Source organism: Meles meles, chromosome 10, assembly GCF_922984935.1.
Source record: "Meles meles chromosome 10, mMelMel3.1 paternal haplotype, whole genome shotgun sequence".
In the NCBI taxonomy this organism is placed as follows: Eukaryota; Metazoa; Chordata; class Mammalia; order Carnivora; family Mustelidae; genus Meles; species Meles meles.
The window spans coordinates 73024024-73041671 of NC_060075.1; the positions used below are offsets into that span (position 1 = coordinate 73024024).

At 35.4% G+C, this 17648-nt stretch overlaps 1 protein-coding gene across 11 annotated transcripts in view; it reads right to left on the reverse strand.

Annotated features, from left to right (window-relative positions):
* AKAP9 (A-kinase anchoring protein 9) overlaps nucleotides 1–17648 on the reverse strand; it is a 171587-nt gene that overhangs the window by 109534 nt on the left and 44405 nt on the right. For all 11 annotated transcript variants that reach the window (XM_046021086.1, XM_046021091.1, XM_046021090.1 and 8 more), the window contains 5 exons: nucleotides 17254–17409; nucleotides 16160–16357; nucleotides 7997–10384; nucleotides 3422–3635; nucleotides 1330–1409 (listed from right to left, as the gene is read on the reverse strand). In XM_046021086.1, the coding sequence (XP_045877042.1) occupies nucleotides 1330–1409; nucleotides 3422–3635; nucleotides 7997–10384; nucleotides 16160–16357; nucleotides 17254–17409 (3036 nt within the window). The remainder of the gene's footprint in view (nucleotides 1–1329; nucleotides 1410–3421; nucleotides 3636–7996; nucleotides 10385–16159; nucleotides 16358–17253; nucleotides 17410–17648) is intronic.

Below are 17648 nucleotides of genomic sequence, written 5' to 3' on the forward strand. Positions count from 1 at the left end.
GTCACGATCTCAGGGTCAAGATATGGGGCCCCAGGTTGGGCTCTGTGCTCAGTGCAGAGGCTGCTCAAGATTCTCTCTCTTGCTCTCTACCCACCCACCTCTCTCTCTCTCTCTCAAATAAACAAATCTTAAAAAAAAAAAAAAAAAGACCTAGTAAGGTAGCTCTACCTCTCCCAACTAATACCACCCTCTCCCCCTTCAGTTTATAAATACAAAAGCCTGAGAAGAGATCAGGGACAAGCCAAACCATGTATTTTAAATTTTGAACTATTTCAAATATGCAGAAAAAATAATTTATTACCTAACTTAAACAAATAGTATTATTTTGTCATATTATCTCCATGTTTTTTTTTTTAAAGAAACTGAACAGTACATAGAGATTTGAAGCTCTTGATTTTAAGTACTGCCCACCCATTTTATTCACCTTTCTTTCCCTTTACCCAGAGGTAAGTAATCTAGCATACAAGCTTTACACTTTTTTGAGATTTACTGATATTAATACAGATATCAAACACTACTAAATGGAGTTCTACTGCATGGAGGTAACAATTTATTGCCCTTATTCACAGTAATCAGAGCTGTCTCCCATTTTGAACTTATTTTTTAAAAAAGATTTTATTTATTTATTTGAGAGCGAGCAAATGCACACAAGCAGGCAGAGCAGCAGGCAGAGGGAAAGGGAGAAGCAGGCTCCCCACTGAGCAGGGAGCCCAATGAGGGGCTCAATCCCAGGACCCAAGAATCACAGGCCAACCTGAAGGCAGGTGCTTAATGGACTGAGCCACCCAGGCACCCCTCCCATTTTTAACTTAAAGACACTTAAGCAATGAATAGATCTGGTTGTGCACAAATGCTTGGGCTATGGGATATATATAACTTCAAAAACAGACCTTGTCAAACTTGCTTCTCAGGGTAGTACTTTCTCACTAGCAGTATATACAAGGTTCTATTTCAGCCCTTCTTCACAAATATAATTATACTGGCATAAATAGGGCTTTCAGTTTTTGGCAATCTGAAGTGTGAAATTGTATCTTAATGGTCTTGTGCAATCTCCCCAAGTAAGTCATCAGATACACTCAACCACCAAGTGGGCAGGGGCAGGAAACAGATCTGTCTGGGGTTTTAATGGTCCACTCTTCTTTTTGTATTAGGTACACCTTTTGTCTGTTCAATTGTTAAGCTAATTTACTTCAATTTATTTTATTTCAAAAGATTATCAGGAAACATTTAAATGTTCATTTTAAACTTAAAAACTCAGGAATATTTTCTAAGTGCAGTTCTGCAGTCTAGCATTTCCTGCCTAAAAGGTCTTTTTAACTAATATCTTACCTGTGTAAAATAAGAACATTCTTCAGACACCGCCTTCCGTAGTTTTCCAATGAGCATTTGTAAAGGCTTTGCTTCACCACCTAATAGAACAGGTACTGCATTAAACATTTAATTCACATTCTTAAGTACTATTATTATATTAAACCTATATCAACTGGAAGCTTCCTTTACAATAACATTAGTTTTAAATTCTTTGTTTCTTTCAAAGTTCTTTTCTACTGCTCATTGTTAACCGTTCCAGATAATTTGTAAAATTGTTTATATGCTACAAATTGGCATAAAGCAGTGACTTACAAAATTTTTTACTACTTCCCAATACAAGAAATACATCACATATCATAACCTATTTATACATCCATGAAAAACTGACATAAGAATTTTACAAATCATTATCTGCCCTTTCTACATGCTATATACTCTATTGTTTCCTGATCTCCTGTACTCTTGTTTATTTAAAAAATGCTGATGATTACTCACTAACTTACTTCATCAACCATTAGCAGACCAATTAATTAACTTGTAGTTGAAAATCACTGGACAGATTCCATCTAAAGAGGATATCAATAAAAACAACAAACATTTAACATCTTATTACATTCAAACCCAAGGAACTCCTTTAGTGAAAACTATGGTATTCTTTTTTAAGTCACTCTTTAAATTCTACTCTGTTCAACAGAGAAATTGCACAAACTTATGAACCACCTCATTCTCAAAAGCAAATCTGTCAAGGGTGAAAGCCTAGAGATGCCTTCAACAGAAGAAGTCTAGTTCATTTAGTGATTAAATAATTATTAAAGATAAAAGTTAACTGCAAGTAGTCTTCTATTTCAGGTTCCTTATATGTTCCTGCTTCCCACAGTGCCATCTTAGTCTTTTGGCCCAAACTACAGTCTCCCAGGACATCTCATTCTTTTCTCTTGCCTCAAATGATCTTCTGATTACCAAATCTTTATCATCAACCCAAACCTCCCTCTTGTGTTTTGGACTTCTATTTTCAACTACTACTAGACAACTCTTTAGATTCTTAAGTCAGTAGGTCTCTTTAACTCAATATGTAGCAACCTGAATGTATTATTTTCCCCACAGATCTGCTCTGCATCCTCTTTGTGACTACAGTCATTTTCAATCCAATTACCCAAGCTAGAAACTTAGAGAACACTCTTAATTTTTCCCTTTTCCTCCTCATATTAACTGCAGACTACAGCCTACCTCTTTTAACTCTTAAACTTTACTGTTATAAATATTATTAGCAGAATTACTGCCAAAGTTGCTTAACTGGTTTACCCATCACTAGTTACCTCCTCCACTTTGCCCCATGGTGTTACCTTAAAACAAAAATTTTACTACTACTTAAAATCCTATAGGTCGTATCACCAGTAGCACAAGATTTACACATGCTTCAGTCAGAGTATATAAAGCCTTTTCTGATCAAGCTCCTGTCAGTCTTTCCAGCTTTATTCCCTATTACTATCTCACATAACTTGAACTCTCAATTCTCCAAAATGGATACAAGCTCTCACACTTCTATGTTTAAGACTCGGGAGCCTTCTCTAAAATTCCAACCTCCTCTCCTGCCTGCTGCCCCACCCCACTCATCCTCCCAGAAACTATGAAACTTTTCCCTTTTCTTTTTCTGTTCTTTCTAGTCATTCTTCTATTACAGAAATTGTCCTATTGCTTTCTAAGAAATTATTTTATATTGCTTTCCCACTTGACTGTAACTTCGGGGGAACTTAAAAAAATGATTACATGAACAACTGAATCCAGGACTGGGGTACAGTTTCCCTCTTCTATGGGTTCTAAGGCAAGGACAAAATTATGGAAGGGTGGGTGGGCTCTAAGTGATACTTATTTGTTTCACAGCATTTATAATTTTTTTTTAGAGACCATTTACCCAGGGGCGCCTAGGTGGCTCAGTCAGTTGTCTGCCTCTGGCTCAGGTCATGATCTCAGGGTCCTGAGATGGAGCCCAACAAGAGGCTCTCTACTCAGTGGGGAGTCTGCTTCTCCTTCTCCCTCTGTACTCTCTTTTCCTCTCTCACTCACTCTCAGACAAATAAAAAAAAAAATCTTAAAAAAAGAAATCATTTACCTGTTCCTTGTGTTTTTATATTCTGTAGCTCTTGCTGGTGTATTTCCTGAAGTTCCTTTATCTTTTCCTCTTGGGCAGAAATAAGTTCCTCCTTAAGACTACAAAGAGCTTTATCTTTTTCATTTTCCATATATTCACGAACTTGATCGACATGTGTTGAATAAACCAGAGAAAGGCATATACGCTGAGCTTCCATCTGTAGCCTTAAATCATTCTTAAAGTGAATGTATGTGCACATTAGAACATTTTTTAATTATTTAAAATTTTAAAATAATTTAACTTCTATTTTTTACATGACTGACAAGGGGAAAATACATGAAATTATAGTTTAAAACTTCATGTAAGATAAATCTAATTTTTTTCTCACTTCTATTATGCTGATCTACCTATCTTTTCCAAGGAAAGTAGCACAATATTTTCATTACCTCAACTTTACGGTAAATTTTGATATATGGTATAGCTTAGTATGGCCTCACCTTTATTTTTCATTTAAAAATATTTTAAATATAGAGACTTGCAACGAATAATGTAATAAACACTTATTTACTCATACCCCAATTTAATAAATATAATTCTTTTGTCTTTTTTTCCTATTTCTCTCCTTTCTACATATTTTTTTGGCTTAGAAAGAAAATAAGATTTAATCCACTATGTTCCCTCCTTCCCCAAAGGCAAACATTTTCACAGATTTGCAACAAGTCCACTACATTTCTTATACTATCACTTTTCAGTCCTTATAAATAATACATTTTATTTTTCTAAGAATTTACATAAATTGTGTAAAATGGTATTTATTTTGCAAATTGTTCTCACTCAATTTGAGATCTATCCATGTAGATACAGATTAATTTAACTGTGGTACAGCATCTATGAATACATGAAAATTTGTCAACTTCCTTCTTGAAGATCAACTGGATTATTTCTAATTTCTTCATATTTCAAAAATACTGCACTAAATTTTAACAGATATGTCCTTATACAAATACACTAGTGTTTCCTAGTAGAGTGGATCTCAAAATTTAGCAGGCATCAGAATAATCTGGAGTGCTTATTAAAGCAGACTGCTGGGCCCTTTCCCCAGTGGTTCTGGTTTAGGAAGTCTGGTGGGGGGCCCCCAAATTTGAATTTTACCCTGGTTTCAAGTGCTGCTGATACTGCTAGTCAGGGACCATACTGAGAACCAACTAGAAATGTAGCTGCTGGGTCATAGGTAATGTACATCAAATGTATTAAATTTTAACAAATTTTACATAATTGTGCCAATTTACATTGATATTAATAGCATATGTGGGTATTCATCTCCCCACACTTTTTACTGAAGGACTCATTTTGTCAATCTGATGGGTATAAAATATTACCTTATTGTTATATTAATTTATAAGGCTGAAAGTATCTTTTCATGTTTATTAGCCAAGTAGCTAGGTAATTAGAACAAGGTATTTTTTAGGGAGTCAGCATTATTTCTAAGCATATACAGTTTGTTCTGAGATGTTACTAAAGTAAATTATCTATTTCTTCTGTAAGCCTCCCTTTACAGGCACGTATTTTACTCCCCTATCCACCAATAGGTTTGTCTTGGTAGTGACAACTGGGAAGCGACAGTATACAGGTTTGCCTTCCTTTATGTAAGTTAATGTCAAGGAGAAAGTATCTGAACATTAATGAAAATGTCTTTAGCAGGGAAAACAAAATTTTTACTGAGAAAATTTGACCATTTTGATAGCTTCAAATTCAGGTCCTCTCTCAATGTCTTTTTAAAAAATCTAAATGATCTCTGGCATTTTTAGGAGTAATTAAGTTAAAACCACATTATGCTTTTGAAGACAATGCCAGATATTTAACAAAGCATTCATAGTTATGCAAATTGAATTTTTAAATTCTATTTAGGTTATTAAAATGTAAAATATCTTTACATTTGATATAAGATCATAAATGCGAATATATACAGTCCCCAACTTACAATGGTTTGACTTAGGGTTTTTTGACTTTATAATGTAAAAGTGATACATACTCAATAGAAACTATACTTCAAATTCTTAATTTTAATCTTTCCTGGGCTAAATAGGCCAGATGGATACTCTCTCATGATGCTGGGCAGCAGCAGGGAGCCATAGCACCCAGCCAGCCACATGATCATGAGGACGAACAAACAATAAACTTAGAACCATTCTTACCCATTCAAGCATTGTTTTTTACTTTCAGTATAGTATTCAATAAATTACATGAGATATTTAACACTTCATTGTAAAACAGGCTTTATGTTAGATGATTTTGCCCAACTGTAGGCTAATGTAAGTGTTCTGAGCATGTTTAAGGTAGACAAGGTTAACTATGATGTTCAGTAGGTTAAGTGCATTGACTTCATTTTCAACTTAAGATACTTCCATTTGCAATAGGTTTACTGTAACGTAACTCCATCATAAGATCTGTATTTATTAGAGATAAAAAGAGAACATTTTCCAAAGGCTTCCTACTGTATATAGAATAAAATCTCAACTTCTTACCAAGTCTGTAAGGCTCTCCAAGATCTTGTCTCTTCTTTCTTTTTCAAACTCTTTTTCCTTCACTCTCCTGCTTTCAAACTCAACTAAACACACCTTCATTCATTTCTTGAAACTCATCTAAGTCTTGACAATTGCTCTAATTTGCATGTGGTAGGCTCCCCCTTAGTCTTTCAGATCTCCATTCAAATGTCAATTCCTCTGAGAGAACTTTCCTGACTATCCTATTTAATGCTGCCACCACCACTACCCATCATTCTCTATCACGTTCTTTATAGGACCTACCACTTCTTCTAACTACTCTACTTGTTCCTTTGTCTACTATCTGCCTCCCTGACCAGAATATACTCCTGTTCTCAAAGAAAGCTCTTCTGCTCTCTTGCTTACTAGCATACCCTATACCTGACTAGAGATTCAATAAATACCTGTTGCATAAATTAAGAAACAAAGTTTTACTTAGCAGCATTATACAAAATACCTAGCAGAAGTTTCCAGTTCTTTTTTAAAATTATTTTTATTAGCATATAATGTATTTTTATCCCCAGGGGTACAGGTCTGTGAATAATCAGGCTTACACACTTCACAGCACTCACCATAGCACATACCCTCCCCAATGTCCATAATCCAGTTATTTCTAATATCAGTATCCGATAAATACAAAGTGTCAAGAATGATTACTACTCATATGCATTCTTTAGTTATAGTTAGAATTAATACTTTTTGCCCCTTCAGCTTTATACAGTACTCTGAGAGAATCCTAGGACTTACGTTGAGATTTCTTTTTCTTTCTTTTTTTTTCTTTTTTAAAGATTTTATTTATTTATTTATTTTTATTTATTTTTATTTTTTAAAGATTTTATTTATTTGACAGAGAGAGATCACAAGTAGGCAGAGAAGCAGGCAGAGAGAGAGGAGGAAGCAGGTTCCCTGCTGAGCAGAGAGCCTGATGCGGGGCTCGATCCCAGGACCCCGAGATCATGACCTGAGCCGAAGGCAGCGGCTTAACCCACTGAGCCACCCAGGCGCCCCAAAGATTTTATTTATTTGACAGCGAGAGAGAGAGATCACAAGTAGGCAGAGAGGCAGGCAGAGAGAGAGAGAGAGAGGGAAGCAGGCTCCCTGCGGAGCAGAGAGCCCGATGTGGGACTCGATCCCAGGACCCTGAGATCATGACCTGAGCCGAAGGCAGCGGCTTAACCCACTGCGCCATTTATTTATTTGAGAGAGAGCAAGCGAGCACAAGAAGTGAGAGCAGCAGGCAGAGGGAGAGGAAGAAGCAGGCTCTCCACTGAGCAGGGAGCCCAAAGCGGAGTTCAATGCCAGGACCCTGGGATCATGACCTGAGCTATGGCAGATGCCAAACCAACTGAGCCTCCCAGCTGCCCCGAGATTTTTTTCAAGGAAATACAGTGCTGTAACTACTGAATAAATAAGTATAAAGTACTGAAAAGTTTAAGAGTTAATTTTTAGTTGTGGAACTTTGAAAACACTAATATAAAACAAAATGCTAAAACCAAGCTTTGAAATTACAACAAAATATTACAAAATAACTTTTTTAAAGCTCAGATTCTCTACCAAGTTACTGAAATTCTTGCCTTTCCAAAGAAAGTATGAAACCATTCCCATGTTTTTATTTCCTTAACAGAATATATAACATAAATTAACTGAAAGAAAGGCAACAGTGTTTAAGAAAAAAGATAAAAGCAATGACAGCTAGGGCACCTGGGTGGCTCAGTCAGTTAAGCATCTGCCTTCAGCTCAGGTCACAATCCCAGGGTTTGGGGATCGAATCCTGCATTGGGCTCCCTGCTCAGGTGGGAGCCTGTTTTTCCCTCTGCCACTCCCCGACTTGTGCTCACTTGCTTGTGCACTCTCTCTCTCTGACAAATAAATAAATAAAATGTTAACAACAACAAAAAAATAGCTGATAGGCACAAATGAGAATTACATTATAGGGTTCATTTTCATTGTTTTGTAAGATTAATTGTATTTTAGGAAGATGAAATATTTTTTGCATGAATTATACATTTTCACTACATTTTAGCATCTATACATTATAAATAAGTAAACATACCTGTTCTGATTTAAGTACACTGAGTTCCCACTGAAGTTTATCATTTCTACTTGGTTCAGCTGTCCCAAGTGATGATCCATTTGTCATTAATGGCAAGTGATCCAAAAACAACTGTTCTTGCTTGCCTTCTTTTCCAATAGTCCTATTTTCAAAAGGAATTTTATCTTCCTCCATTAGTTTTGATTCTTCAACAAAATCTTCATTTATTTTAGAAAACGATCCTCCAGAATCCTTGCTTGTCATGGTCACAACACCGTCTTTTAAAGAGTCTAACTGAACATCACACACATTTACATTTTCTGCCCATTTATGGTTAATGATGATTTCTAGCTCTCTACATCTCAATAATACTTGTTCTTTCTCTTGCTTTAAAGACTTTACTTCTTCACTAAGAAAAGTAATCTCACCATGCTTCTGTTTTAATTGTTCAGAAAGATCAGACAATCTCTCTGACAGCTCTAACTTTTCTCGCTTGGTGACCTCAAGTTTTTCCATAAGTTCTGTTGTATCTTTCTCAACGACCTCACCAGTTTCCAATGATTCTCCTATGAAAGTTTTGTCATCATCAAAGACTGAACTTTTCATTTTTGCCATACTTGGATTTATTCTTTGCAATTGATGAAGCTCTTCACTAAGTGTTTTAAGCTTACTTTTATACTCTACTTCTTGTTTGTTTTTGCTGTCTTCTAAGTCAGTTTTTACCTTGAGAAGGCAAGCATAGTCCTCCTGTAACTCTTGATAGTTAACTTCAAAATTTTTTTCAGCAAATGAAAAAGTGTTCCTTTGCCTTTCAATCTCTTCAGTTAGCTGACTACATTGTTTCTTGAGATCCTCGTTTTCCTCAGTAAGTACTTCTATTTCTTTTTGCCAGTTACAATCTTGGGATTTGGACTTAATGGGGTCTATGAATATTAATCTTTCTTCTTGGTTAAGAGGAGTATACATTTTCAACATGTCTTCAAGGGCTTTCTTTTCATTTTTAAGAGTGCTGTTCTCTGCTTCAAGTTGTGTAAATTTTTCTTGAAGGTTATCCTCTTTTTCCTTCATTTGTTTCTCCAATAGTTCAGTTTTAAGTTGCAATTCTTGAACTTCTTGTTCAAGTGTACCCTTTTCCTTTTCTTCTTGCCTGAGTATTTCAATTTCTTTTTGAAGTTCATTGATTTGAAGAGTCATTTCCTCTGATTTTGAATTCACAAGGGACTGCTGCAAATCTTTTAGCTTTGAAATTTCTAAAATTAATTGATTCTGCTTAGTTATCAAACTGTCTTTTTCAAACTGCATGGTTTCTATCTTTTTACTCATTTCATTCTGTAAGCCATCTATCTGCTGTTTGTAGTGAATGCCTAAATTATCCTTAAGTTTCTCAATATTTATTCGATGCTCAATTTCTAAATCTTCTTTTAGTTTGGAAAGTTCTTCTTCATGACTAAACAGAAGCTGTGTCCTCAGCCTCTCTAATTCAGCTTCTTGCGATTCAGCCATTCTGTCTAATACAGCATTTTTTTCTCTTTCTAACATTTCAAGTTTTATCTTGTAATTTGTAACTTCTGCTTCATGTTTTAATTCTAGTTCTTTTCTGGATTCAGATGCAGAAACAATCTCAGCTTTCAAATCTTCCACTGTACTAAGGGACTTGTGTGCTTCACTGAGTTTACTTTCTTGTTCAGCTATTGTCTGTCTAGCTCTCTGAATCTGTTCCCTTGAAAAGCTCAATTCTTCAAAAAGGTCTTCAAGCTGTCTCTGTAGCACAGACTTTTCTCCTGAAATTACACCTAATTCTTCCTTGAGTTTTTCTTTTTGAGAGTTACTATCTTGCAATTTTAAGTTCAGTTCATTTATTGCCATATTCATTAACTTTATCTGATCTTCATTAACTGTAATAATTGGACATGATCTTAAAGCATTCTCCATTTCTCCCTTATGTCGTATTTTAAGTTCATCTATCTGTGACATGTGTTGTTTTATTAACTCCTGTTTCATCTGTACTATCTGCTGCCCATACATCTCATCCAGCTCTGCCCGGAGCTGTTCTAATTTTCGTTGTGTTTCTTGTTCCATTCTTTGTAGAATATCAGTTTCAAATTGGCTATCTTTATGATTTTTCTTCTGAAGTTCTTCAACTGTCCCCATTAGTTGTTTTATTTCCTCAGAACACTGTCTTTCTTTTTGCTTGGAATTAGTCAACTCTAATTTCATGTTTTTAATCTCTTGGTTCTTTTGTATAACCTGTTCCTGTAATTCTTCCAGTAATTTATCAGCAGCTGTGACTTTATCCATTAGCTCTACAGTTTTTTTTTCATCTTCTATTATTTTTGTATTTAATTCTTCAATGATTGTATCCTTTTCCTTTATTTCTTTATTTGAGCTTTCTACTTTTTTGTCTTGTTCCTTTAGAAAGAAAAAAATGAAAACATAAAAATGGCATTTTTAGTTCCTGGCAACTTACATTGTTTAACCTCAATATCAAAAGACTGAGAAACATCTGGTTTTGTTCAAAATTCTATAAAAAGTAATTGCAAGGCTTGCCCCTTAATTTTTCCCAAGTCAATGAGATAAGACTTGTGTACCCAACACTATTTGTGAGCAAACACTACAGCAGTGTTGGTCTGTAAGAAGAAATTCTTACACTGCTATGGTTAAAAATATTAATTTCAAAATTAGTAGGATTAAAATGTCTACTAGGCCATTATATTTTCATCTTTCTTATTAACTGATGAACATTCTAAGAACTTAATATTTTCTGTAGCTATAGTACTATGTACTCTTTATAACTCCAGAACAAAGTCTTAAATATAACTCAAGATTCCTTCCATGTATTCTAGTGACTTGAAGGTGTTTGATGGGCAAGTGCTATGAAAAGACTAAAACAACAACAAAAACAGGTTCCTATGGGTCTGCCTTAACTTCATTCCTGTGGCTAAGTAAAATTAGAAATTTAGAGATATCCAACACATAAGTGGCTAAATCTCAAACAACATGCAAGACCACTACACCATTTATGGCACATTCACTTGATCCTAGACTTTGGGTTTGAAAAGAAATTTGAAAGCAGGACAGATATTTTCTTCTAGTTCTGACTTTGGCCTCTACTTTGGAACTGTATATAAGCCTAAATCTAGGACATAGGTCAAGGTACATCCATAATCACAATCATTCATAAGAGTGGTATGGCATAAAGGAGTTAAGCAGAAGCCCTAGAAACAAAGTTTTGACTGCTTCTTAGTTGCCTAAATAGTTTAGGGCTGAGGTCCCAAGTACAAAGAAAGTATAATGTTCCAACAAGTAGAACAGAATATAAGTAGGCAAGTAAAATCACCTTACTAAGACAGGAGTCCCAGGCTAAGAGGACTTAAAGGCACCCTGAATGAATGTACTCACATCTCTAAAGAAAGAATTTTAAGTCTAGAGAAAGGAAAGCCTCAAAGAGTTGGCAGTACTCATTTCATCCATACGAGAAGTACTCTTCTCGTCCAGAGAAGAGAATCAAGGTGCCTTGAGACTGAAAATTCTGATCCCTCTGGGAAAACCATATCTAATGTAGAAAGCAATGTAAGGAGTTGTAGCAAACAGAATTTAAGAATTTCAATCCACAAACATGACTTTTCTACTGTGAGATGATACATCAAGTTATCATAGCCTAATGCTACAGAACATTTGACTTCAATATCCTTCAATCTCATGCTCACTAAACAATTTCCTGTTATTATTTGGCTTTTCAAATTCATTTGCCCATGGAAAGAAAGTAAAATCCAATGAACCTGAAGTATACAGGTCTCTGATAATTATCTCACTGTAAATTAATACTCTTATATTCGAGGTTTAAATGTTAGCCTCTTCAACTTGAAAAACCTGAGCTTATCTCAGAGATAGCTCAAGACTCAGTTGATAGATAAAAACCAGACTTCTCAGCCTACAAGTCAAAGGCCAGATTCTGCACTATATAAATTAACTAAGGCAATGAATATCCTTCTGTGAAGTCTCTTGAGCAAACTTCTATACTTTTTTTCCTGGCATCCCATATTCTAATCAATTTCACCCTAAGTTATTACCAAGTGCTGAGCCTTCTGACTTTAATTTCTATACTACAATATGACATTTAAATCAGTTTAATCTCTTAAATCTCAGTGTTTTCATCTGCAAAATAAATGTAGTATTTCTTCTATGTCATGGAATATGTTCGAAGCTGAAAGAAAATAAATATATTAGTGTGTTTTATGCTCTCTGTACTACGTACAAATGTGATACATTTATATAATAGAAAGTGTCTCTAACGCATTTGGAACTTGTAAGAAAGTAAAATTAATTCAGAAGGTCTTCAGTTGATTTATTAAATAAGTAATTAGTCTTGAAATGTTAACATTGTTGTAAAATCTATAATACTTCTATTTCCTGATTTTCAGTTTGGGGGAGGAACCCTCATAAAACCCTTAATTCAAAATTGTTCAACATGTGATATAATGGCAAACAATGGTAATTCTTCATTCAACTGTGAAATAATAAAAAATCATGGCTCGTTTTTCTTAGTACTGTTTATTTCAAAATAAATGGTTTTAAAATATTTATTTTCTGTTGCAAAAGACAGCTCTGTGGTTGAAGTTACAATCCCTTTTCTTTGGAAACAGACCTGAGTGAGTGGGAATAAAAGACTTTCTGCCTGTGACAACTATACCATGGGAAGTTCAGAGGATTAGGGACAGTGAGAATGAGGCTGGAATCAAATATAGTTGTCTAATGGGGAGATGGAGAGGAGAAGTGAGTTGGGGGAAATTGGAGGGGGAGATGAACCATGAGAGACTGTGGACTCTTGAGAAACAAACTGAGCTGAGGGTTTTGGAGGAGAGGTGGGTAGGGTTGGGTGAGACTGGTGGTGGGTATTATGGAGGATACGTATTGAAGGAGCACTGAATAACAATGCATAAACAATGAATTCTGGAACACTGAAATTAAAAAAAAAAAAGGATACTCAAACACACACACACACACACGACCCTGCAACTGCACTACTGGGTATTTACCCCAAAGATACTGATGTAGTGAAAAGAAAGGCCATCTGTACCCCAATGTTTATAGCAGCAATGGCCACAGTCGCTAAACTGTGGAAAGAACCAAGATGCCCTTCAACAGACGAACGGATAAAGAACACATGGTCCATATATACAATGGAGTATCATGTCTCCATCAGAAAGGATGAATACCCAACTTTTGTATCAACACGGACGGGACTGGAAGAGATTATGCTGAATGAAATAAGTCAAGCAGAGAGAGTCAATTATCATACGGTTTCACTTACTTGTGGAGCATAAGGAATAACATGGAGGACAATGGGAGATGGAAAGGAGAAGTGAGTTGAGGGAAATCAGAGGGGGAGACAAACCATGAGAGACTGTGGACTCTAAGAAACAAACTGAGGGTTTTTTTTTTTTCCTAAAGATTTTCTTTATTTATTTGACAGAGAGAGAGAGATCACAAGCTGGCAGAGAGGCAGGCAGAGAGAGAGGAGGAAGCAGGCTCCCCGCTGAGCAGAGAGCCCGATGCGAGGCTCGATCCCAGGACCCTGAGATCATGACCTGAGCCGAAGGCAGAGGCTTTAACCCACTGAGCCACCCAGGCGCCCCCAAACTGAGGGTTTTCAAGGTGAGCCTGGTGGTGGGTTGTTATCAAGGGAACATATTGCAGGGAGCAGTGGCTGTGGTGCATAAACAATGAATTCTGGAATACTGAAAAGAAAAAATAAAATAATTTTTTTTAAAAAAGTGTAGTTGTCTAGGGGACCATGACAGTTTCAACTATCACCCTAATGCACTAGTCCCTCAACTGTACTGATGGAACTACTACTCAGGGGGATTCATACAAAGTGGGGGGGGGGATTAAAATAATTTCAAATAACACTGCCTACTGAATATAATAAATACAATAGAATCCAACTTATAGGCTCTTCCAACTAGGCCTAGACTACCTTTCTACACTTCCGCCTGTAAAGACTCACTTTCAAAGACTATTTCTAGTTTAACTATTTTTTTCTACCTAGACGTTTTTAACATGGGTCAGCCTGGATGTTTATGTGCACTCCATCCTCTATCTAAAATGTCGTTCCGGGGCGCCTGGGTGCCTCAGTCGATTAAGCCTCTGCCTCTGGCTCTGGTCATGATCCAGCCCCACATTAGGCTCCCTGCTTGGTGGAGAGCCTGCTTCTCCTTCTCCCTCTGCCTCTCCCCTTGCTTGTGCTCTCTCTCTCAAATAAATAAATAAAATCTTAAAAAAAAAGTCCTTCCTATCAATCAGCTCAGATTCATAATGTATTTACTTATTTACCAAATGAATATTAGCTGCTAATGTGCCACACATTATGTCTACTGCTGAAAAAACAAAATATAATTATAGAGAAATTATTCCAACTTACAGACCTGCCTCAAATATCATCTACCCCTAAAGCCATCCTGAGTCACTTCTCTTATGAAGTCAGACCTACTCAAAACACTTTTTATCTATGCTTGCCCTTGTTTTGTGCTATCTTGTGTTTGTGCCAAACTAAACCATGAGGTCCAGTGAAGAAAAGAGCACATTTTAGGCATCATTATCTTCTGCAAGAGGCTGGTACAAAATAGGTGTTCTGTAAACACCTATCTAAAGATTTTTAAGTTACCTTGGTTGTAAACCATACCATTTCATAATTTCAGTATCTTAAATCTGTATGTTTCATATTTTCTTAAGGGTATAGTCTCTGGAATAAGGCTGCCTCGGCCTTATTCCTGGCTCTACCAACTATTACCTGTCTGATTAGGCAATTTACCTTACCTTGTTTTGCCTTGATCTCTTCATCTGTAAAATGGGGGCGATGACACAACCTCTATCTCATAAAGTTATTACAATGATTCAATGAGTTAATATGTGTAAGATGCTTTGAATATTCCCTGGCACCAGGTAAACAAAAACAAATACTAGCTAATAACTTTATTATAATCTAAACAATGTTTTTGTCTTGGTTATTTCTCAACTTCTTGAAGAAGAACTAAGTTTGTAGTAAGTACTATATTATATATACAGTCTGTCCTAATCATTCAGACTCCCTACTTGCGAATCCATCTTCTCGTTAAAATTTGTAATCCAAAATCAATATTCATAGTCATTTATAGAAATGCACAGAGCAGCAAAAAATTTGAGTTGCTGGATATGTATGCTTCCAAAGTTGACGTCGAACAACACAACTACACTCTGACTTCATGTTTTCGCTCATTAGGAGAGCAAGGATGGAGAAGAGGATGGAGAATACAGGGGGAAGTGCAGTATAACACAAGAAATATGGGTCCTGGGCCTGCTATATGGGTTTGAATCACAACTCTGACAAGTCAGCAGGGCAGCCTCAGGCAAGTAACTTAGCACTTGTGAATAGCATTTTCTCATTTGAAAGTAAACAAAATATAATCTACCAGGATGAGCTGTTTTAGGATTTAAGATTATAATCTATGAGATATGTTGTGTGTGTATGTATGAATATATGTATATATAAATATAGTCCCTAGGGTATATGTGTGCACATGTATAAACACATACATGCATATATATGTATGTATATACATATAAACAAATATAAACATATAAAATAAATATATTTCCCCTTTTTTTCCCTATGAGCACTTATTTGCTAAATAAGTGCTCTAGGCAACTTATAAAACATAACTACCATAAACAGAGAATCTACTGTAGTTTTTGTAAAATCCATAAAATTTCATTTTGTCATGGAAATATTTTCAGAATTTCATTACTAGTAAAGTGAGTAGAAATATCTTTAGTATTTCTTTATAATCTTTATAAAGATTACTTTATAAAAAATTATAAAGTAATCACTTTACTGGTAGAGTGAGTAGGAATATCTTTGGGTGAAAAAACAATAAGAATGGAATATTCTTTTTATAAATTTAGATTCTCCTGAGGACTCACTTTAACATAGGCTGATCACTTCCAAAGGAACTCAGTAATGAGTATTATCTTAAAAACTATTATTATGAGACTCCCAATTGCTTTTGAAAGTTGTTTTGCATACTTAAAGAGCTTCTCTTAATTATGAAATTTTGTAATTCATGTACATAATAAAAAGGATAAACAGTTGTATAAAAAACTTCAATTATATAGCTGTTACACATTGGCTGATTTCCTTAAACATACCATTTCATATGCTCTAATTTTCTCTTGCAAGAAACTAATTTGCATTTTGAAGTCTTCTTTCTTTTTTTGATAATCTTCTAATAAATGGTCTTGTTCTTCCAGCTGTTGCTGATGAGTGAGGATCTGCTGTTTCGCGTGTAGCAAATCTGCAGCTGTGCTACTGTGAGTGCTGTTTCTTAGAGTTTCACTAGCCTGTAACTTGAAAACAGAAAGAAACCTCCGAGTTAAATTCTGAAGAGATTGCACTAAGGAAGAGAGGACTTTTAGGGTATTACTCGGGCCACAATTGCTCTCTGGGAAATCTGCTAGATTTACAGGCTCGAAACTCCAGTAAACATACTGCCGTAACTTATCAGATGATCGTGGGCTGATCAATAAGCCGAACCAATAAGCCGAACCAATAAGATTATCTTTCCCACCGTAAAGCAGAGAAGGCAGTCTAGTGAGATAGCTAAGACTACGGCAAACATGTAGAAAGAAATGGGGACTAAAAAACAGTACTCCCTGGATTCTAGATGATTTTCCAGTTTGTGATTCTAATCCCTTTCGGAAGTCTGGTTGTATCTTCACCTTGCATTCTGTTTAGATAAGCCTGTATTCTTTTTTTTTTTTTTTTTTGATAAGCCTGTATTCTTACATTAGATTCCTCTCTTTTTGCTTAAGCTACCTTATTTTCTGTACTTGCCATCAGAAACTTAATACTGTTAGATTCTTACAGCTCTGATTAAAGGCAAATGAAACACTGTCTAGTTTCCACTTTGGAAACTAAAATAAAATCATAGCAAGGCTGGCAAAAGGTAGATGTGAGTACATGTTAACTTCTGCAAAAATCCACCCAATCAAACGTAAAAGATTTTGTAGGTTTTCAATATATAGACAAGGAAGAAGTACAGAGAAAATAACAGCAAGAAACCAAGCAAGAACTGGGAGTTAAACTTTGGGTTAACGTAACAACAGGTATTCACATATTTCCAACATGATACATAATAAGCAAATCCATTTTAAACTAACTTAAATTTGTTCTGAAAATTAGAGCACTTTAAAATAATTCATTACTAAAAATCTAATAATTTTGTTCCATTAGTAATACTTACATGCTGGAACTGAATCTGTAATTTTTGACTTTGTTCTGTCAACTCTAAGAATTCTCTCATTGTCTCATCCTTTTCTCTCCTTGCTTGTTGTAAATTAGCAGTGAGCTGGGTTATGATGCCATCTCTTTGCTTAATGGCAGCTTCAAATTCTTGTAACTAAAAGACAGCAGTGAAAATAAAAAGTGCCACACTTATTTTCTTAAACAAAATTGATTACTACCATAGGTTAACTATTCTTCAAAAACAATATTCAAAATGCACTGACAGAATTATGATAATTTTTAAGTAACCTTATCTATTCTTGTCCGTATCTGAAAGATCAGCTTGCAGAAATAGGCTTTAATTCCAAATCAACTTTTAAAAAATTACTAGGTCTAACTTAATCCATTTATCTG